The sequence below is a fragment of the Molossus molossus genome, unplaced genomic scaffold (genome assembly GCF_014108415.1).
Source record: "Molossus molossus isolate mMolMol1 unplaced genomic scaffold, mMolMol1.p scaffold_m16_p_10, whole genome shotgun sequence".
Taxonomy (NCBI): domain Eukaryota; kingdom Metazoa; phylum Chordata; class Mammalia; order Chiroptera; family Molossidae; genus Molossus; species Molossus molossus.
The window spans coordinates 87,908,897-87,915,909 of record NW_023425345.1 but is presented as its reverse complement, the minus strand read 5'-3'; the positions used below and the strand labels follow the sequence as shown (position 1 = coordinate 87,915,909).

General features: G+C 42.2%; 1 protein-coding gene across 1 annotated transcript; it reads left to right on the top strand.

Moving 5' to 3' along the window:
- Positions 1–201: 201 nt before the first annotated feature.
- BTG1 (BTG anti-proliferation factor 1) lies at positions 202–2,887 on the top strand. The gene is made up of 2 exons (XM_036251898.1): positions 202–633; positions 1,567–2,887. The coding sequence occupies exons 1-2, from the start codon at positions 486–488 to the stop codon at positions 1,932–1,934; spliced, it is 516 nt and encodes a 171-aa protein (XP_036107791.1). The 5' UTR covers positions 202–485; the 3' UTR covers positions 1,935–2,887.
- Positions 2,888–7,013: the final 4,126 nt, after the last annotated feature.

Sequence of the window (7,013 nt, the reverse complement as noted above, 5' to 3'; positions counted from 1 at the left end):
CGGATTACGTCAGCTCCTCCCTCTCTTCCTTGACCCTGGGCCCGCCCCCTAGCCCTTTTCCCGCCCCCTCCGGCTCCGAATTTGCTTGCGTCACAATGGTGCGATCTCAGGATTGGCTGGAGTCAGCCGTCACGCTCCAGCTACGCACTTCCTTTCCGTGGTGCTATAAAAAGTGCCGCTCGGTGCCCGCATCTCCTCGTCCCCCAGAGCTGGAAATGCGACTGTTGGGATCTTTCGAGGCTGCTTAGCTGGAGGCGGAGGCGGCCGGGGAGGTCCGAGCGATGTGACCAGGCCGCCATCGCTCGCTTCCTTCTCTCTCCTGCCGCCTCCTGTCTCGAAATAACTTTTTTACTAAAAAGAAAAGAGAAAAAAAAGTAGCCGTCCGCCCCCCCACGCCCTCTCTTCCTCTCAGCCCTCTGACCAGTGAGGGAGCCCGGGGTGGCTGCTCCGCCGTCGGGGCCGCGCCGCGAGCCCCGGCCGCCCCCATGCATCCCTTCTACACCCGGGCCGCCACCATGATAGGCGAGATCGCTGCCGCCGTGTCCTTCATCTCCAAGTTCCTCCGCACCAAGGGGCTCACGAGCGAGCGACAGCTACAGACCTTTAGCCAAAGCCTGCAGGAGCTGCTGGCAGGTGAGCGGGCCGCCTGGGAGGGCGCGGGGTGCCCGGGGGTGCGGGCCCCACACCCCCGGGCCGGCCGTTGGGGCTGCGGGAGCCTAGCGGTGCCTCGGGCCGGCGGCGCTCGGGTCCCGACGCGGGACCGGGACTGGAGCGCAGGGCAGCCGCTAACGGCGGGTTCCCGCGAGGGTTTGGGGGCTGGGTCGAGGGCGCCCCCTCTCCCCACGACTGGTAAACGGAGGGGAGAAGAAAACAGACGCACAACAAAGAAACTAAAGTCAACCGAGGCGGGAGCTGCGGTCCTCGGACCGTCCGCCTATCTGGGGACAAAGGAGCGACGGGGCTGGGGTTGTTTCCGCGCCCCCTCCCCCTGACCCCCTCCCCCCAACTCCCTCCAACCGTTGAGTGCTGGGCGACTGGCCCCGGGGTGGGAAACCGCGCCGCTGTCCCGGAGCCAGCCCGGGACGGACGTGCCGTCTCCCCTGGCCGCCTGCTTCTGCCCATTAATCATCGGATTTGTCACCGGTACAATTACAGCTCTGCCCAGAGCGTGGTTTAGGGTTGCTTGTTTTTCTTCCCTTCGGGGTTAACAGTCCGGTTGCGCCTCTCCCCTCCAAAGCCATAAACCCCATTGTGTGCCGGTCGGTGGAGAAAGTACACAGGTTCCCGCCTGGCCGCGGCTGCGCGCCTGATGCCTGATTACTGTTTTTGGCGGCCCGACCGGTTGGTTCCTGAAAATTTTTTTTGTCCCGTGCGATAACATTTCTAAAATCCTGCCTGATCTTTCCCGATCCCCGCACACGCACAGCCGCAAATGCAATGCTGGGCACGTAAAAAAAGTTGGTAGTTTTCATTTTCCCCCTTCAAAGGAGCTAGGGGAGAAAGGAACTTAAACGGTAGCGCACAGCAACGATCTAAGTATTGTTTCTCTGTTCTTCTCTTCCATAGAACATTATAAACATCACTGGTTCCCAGAAAAGCCGTGCAAGGGATCGGGTTACCGTTGTATTCGCATCAACCATAAAATGGATCCTCTGATTGGACAGGCAGCACAGCGGATTGGACTGAGCAGTCAGGAGCTGTTCAGGCTTCTCCCAAGTGAACTCACACTCTGGGTTGATCCCTACGAAGTGTCCTACAGAATTGGAGAGGATGGCTCCATCTGTGTGTTGTATGAAGCCTCGCCAGCAGGAGGTAGCACTCAAAGCAGCACCAGCGTGCAAATGGTAGACAGCAGAATCAGCTGTAAGGAGGAACTTCTCTTGGGCAGAACAAGCCCTTCCAAAAACTACAATATGATGACTGTATCAGGTTAAGATATAGTCTATGGATGGATCATCTTATAATGGATGGATAAATTTGATTTTTGCTTTGGGTGGGCTCCTCTTGGGGATGGATGGATTATGGAATTTAAATCATGTCACAGCTGTGAAGATCTGGCACAAGATAGAGTGGTAAAAATTTTTTTAAGTGACAGTGCCATAGTTTGGACAGTACCTTTCAATAATTTAATAGCCTGTGAGTCCAAGTAAATGATCAATTTATTTGCTAGGGAGTGAAGTCCTAGGGTGGTTTCAGTTTCTCCCAGATGTTATACCTAAATTTTTACATCGATCCCTTTAATGCAAATCTGTATTTCAAAGACCTGTTCTCTCTGCGGTAGATCTTGCAGAGGAAATTTGCACTATTACACTTGAAAATTGTTAACTTTTTGGCAGCTGACTAGGAAAGCTCAACATTTTAAACATGGTAGTACTGGAAATTTTATGACAAGACTTTTACCTAGCACTTAAATATGTATAAATGTACATAAGACAAACCTATTAGGCATGACCTGGGGAAAATGGTCAGACCTTGTATTGTGTTTTTGGCCTTGAAAGTAGCAAGTGACCAGAATCTGCCTTGGCAACAGGCTTTAAAATTTAAGACCCTTAAAAAGACACTGTCTCAACTGTGGTGTTTGCACCAGCCAGCTCTCTGTACATTTGCTAGCTTGTAGTTTTCTAAGACTGAGTAAACTTCTTATTTTTAGAAAGTGGAGGTCTGGTTTGTAACTTTCCTTGTACTTAATTGGGTAAAAGTCTTTTCCACAAACCACCATCTATTTTGTGAACTTTGTTAGTCATCTTTTATTTGGTAAATTATGAACTGGTGTAAATTTGTACAGTTCATGTATATTGATTGTGGCAAAGTTGTACAGATTTCTATATTTTGGATGAGAAATTTTTCTTCTCTCTATAATAAATCGTTTCTTATCTTGGCATTTTAATTAATCTCCTGTCATGATTATAGAGGTTCAGCTAAAGAAATATTTCTCAGAAGACAGGTTCTGTAAGCTATGTGAATGTCAGTTGCACACTGGTCATGCTGAAGAACATTTATTTGATAAGGAATGAAGATCTCTGTATACATATTTAGATGTTACAGGAAACACAGGGTTACGTTTTTAAAAAATCTCTGAAGTCAAAACATGGACATATTCCCAGGCCAAATGCATGAAATGAGGATAAGAGACAAAAGGTAACATCTACCAAAAATGATACTCAAAGGATTACATTTCATTGCTTCTCAGTTGAAGTGAAGATATAAATGTTCCATTCTGACCTACCTTTGAAAAAAAATTAATTTGCCCCCATGGATTCCCTGTTCACTTAAAAAATCCTGGGGCAGATGACCCATAGTCTTAAAGAACAGGCTAATCACTACAGAGAGATTGGTTGCTTTTTGCTTTTCATCAGCTGCAAGATTTACATAAAAAATCACTTAAGCTGGAATTCAACAAAAGGTACGTTTATACATTTTTATTCTCAAAAGTTGTAATGCTGAATTTTTGATTTCTCATTTTCAGACTTTTATTTCAGTTAAATCCTAAGAACCTAAATGAAACAAATGAACATTGCTGGAGTGTAGATTACTCCGCTGCGCCACAAGATAAGACTTGGTAATTCAATTCTTTGGTTGTAGAGGATAACATGGTTTTTCTCTACACAGTTAAGTAACTTGCCATAGAGTGGCTTTTTTTTTTTTTTTTTGGTATAAATGTAAACATGTTCACACTGGAAATGCGCAATCTAGATTACTTGAAATTAGTAATCCCAAATAAATACGGAAATTTTTTTCTATCTGTAAGGTTCAATTCTGATTTTGTCGACTGCACAGAAATACACAGTTAAACCTGCAGGTACTTGGAATACAGATGATGTCTGTGTACTTGATGGGCAGGCCATCTTAGGAGTTTGAAATATAACCATAACACATGGAATACCCTTGCCAATTACAGTTTTATTTTTCTGTCCATTCTTTGAAAAGCCCCATCTCCAAACCCTGTCTTTCAAACTTGAATGTACAATAAAACAATCGGTACTACAGTCTTGACACAGGCCTCACACCAGTGCTGACTACTATTTCATACCAATTGCGTTTCATATAACTCCTTTGAAGCTAAGTAACAGATAAAGCTGTACACAGTCTGGGACCTAACGCAAAAGAGGATGACTTCCAGGCAGTTTAGGGCTTCTGTCATTAAACTTTTTCTCAGTTGAAGAATTGTTTTTGAAGTTCTTCACACCAGACTTTTTAGTACTTGAAAAGAAACTTGGTGGGAAGAGAGCTTAATAAAAACATTTTATTTTTGAATTCAGGTGATGTCTGGCAAGTAAGGAGCTGTTAGTTCCTCTTTGAAAGTCAAGCATCACTGAGACCTAGCATCCAGCTGTTTCCTGTCACTTTAACCATATGTTCCCCAGACAATTGTCTACAGTACAGTAGCTGTTTGATATTTCTTGGTCATTGCTTCTGGGGAATGTTTTGCCCTAGCTATTTTGATGAAAAATTTGAGCGTCTGCAATGTGCACATAGCAGGCCTGGACATGTAGTCCTTTATACCAGTTGTGTACTTTCAGTTTAATAGTGATCGAGTTTAAAAGGCTTTTACACACTGCCTGAGTTAAAAGATAGTTTCTTATAAACCGTTTTAAGAAAGGATGTCTGCTTTCAAAACCATTAGTTGCCAACTGACGCCAGGAATTCAGTTATTGGCAATAAGTTTAGGAATGTTACTTTCTGAGTTTTAACAGGTAGTTGTAAAATTATTTCCTCCATATGTAAGTATTATCTTGCTCTAATGCTGAAGGAAGACATAGGATTGAATGGCAAGTGTTGCCCTAGTTTACGCAGGATATTGTGGCTATTTTCCCAGCAATCTGGAATGGAGTCACATGTCCTGACTCTTAATTTGCAATATTTCTGTAATGATAGACCGAAAGGCCAGCAGAAAACTGCTTTCTAGTACTATTGCACAAATGGTGTCCTTAAGTCACTATGATGCCTAAATTGTAATTTTATATAAGTATTACAGATCATGGAATTGGCCTTCAAGTTAAAAGGAAGCAGTATTCCTTGACTGTTCTAGTCTTTAAAGGTTTTCAGGCTTCCTCTAATCTTAGGAACAAATACCATCTGCTATTAGACTTTTCCCTTGGTGATTTTTTTAAACATTTCTGATGCTGCCCTTCCTCTTTACAGAAGAGACATCGTGTTTAGTTTATTGAAGTTGAGCGGTATTTTCTCTCCCGTTGGCACCCCTATTTCAGATGATGTGATAAGATGCTACTGGTAAACTCTGTGGGGAGAATTTGTCAGTAGTTCTATCTATATCCAACAGACTTCAGAAAGTGTATTTTGGATTGTCTGAAACAATAGATTTATTTATCTGAAGGTATACGGACTGCAAATAATTGAGCATCATCTCAGCCTCGGCAGTTGAACTTCTGTATATAGCTGCCACCAAAACATGACAATGGTTAATTTTTCATGTTCGGAACATGGCAGTAGGAAAAAAATCTTTGGCAGTTTGTGCTACTAACTAAACTGAGCTGCTTAACTGAGTCCTTAAGTCATTTAGTACAACTAGGCCAGAGGAATTTATATGTTATGCCAACAAATTGGATAACCTAGTTATAACTTCTGGTGATTTCTATATATCTTTATATTTTCTCCTGATAATATCACAAAGTTTAGCAAGATGTTAAATTTTGCATTTTTGAGATGTTCCTAAACCAAGTAAGCCTTAGATAAATTGTGTTAACAATGAAGATTGACACCATTTCCTCAACAGTTTCTGGAGTGTAATTGACACCAGTTTTTGGTTTGTGTGTTTTTACTGCAGTTTTTATTTGGTTTACCAATTTCTTTTGGCATTATTCAACGTATCAAACAGGAATAGAAAAATGATAAGTTTTTCAGTGAAGTCATAGGGTTCTCAATTTTTTTTTTTTATTTAATGCTTTTCTATCATCTCATAGTTGAATACATCTTCCAAGGAATATTTTGGACTTTAATTTCTAACTTTTATTGGCTTTTTCATGATATTTACCATTTTAGTATTGAAGAGGCAGTGATCTTTTGGGAATTCTGTACAATTATAAAGAGTAAGAAAGCTGACGGATGAAGTGATTCGAGTCTAGGGTTAGACAAAAAGGGCAAGGAGGAGGGAAATGAAAAGTGGGAAATGGGAGATGGAGGAATTTAAAGGTTTGGTAATAAAAATGCATTTGCTGGGGTCATAGATGTTTATCAAGAGAGGTTTGCACAGCATAGTCTTTTGGCAGAATGTTTGGATAATGAGACTGTAGGGATTCTGTAATTCGTGAATCTGGGACAAAGTCTGCACTCAATTTGTGAACATGCAGGTCAAAGTACTAGTAAGGTTTATGGCCCATACTAAGTGGAAACTGGGCTTGGGGGAGGAGCGGATGGGAACATAAGTAAAGCATACTCCTAAAGGTGTTTTTGAAGAAATTCAAATACAGTGCTGGGCCTTTGTCTCAGGATTTTATAAAGGGGAAATATATTTTAAGCTGTCTGTTATAAACCACTTGATGGTTATAGCCTCTTGTACCTTTAAGTTGTGAAGGCCATTTGTGACCCCTTGCCTGATGCTAGAAGGAGGATTAAGTATAGCCCAGACACCTAGCATCACAATAGGGACCAGCAGGCAAGAAAATAATAGTGAAGTTAGTTGCATTCCTGTATTTAGAGACTATTACATCAAACACTAGTATTTCACATTGTAATATTGATAGAAGAGAGGTTCACCCATGGGTATATTTGAGTTTAATAATTTTCCAGATAGGCAATCTCCAAAGATATTTTATGGCATTGTTTTAAAACATTTTCACATGTGTTTTCATGTGTGTATGCAAAAGCACATGGTGCCTTCTATAAACAAATATACATTAATTGGGGATATGCTAAAATTTTTTTGATAGGGGTGCACGATCAGAAATGTTTAGAAATGATTTCTCTAGATTATCACTAAAGTAGATGAGCATTTGCTCTCCCAAGAATAACTCATGATTGTTAGTTAAGTGATAAGTCTTAAAATGAGAAACTGT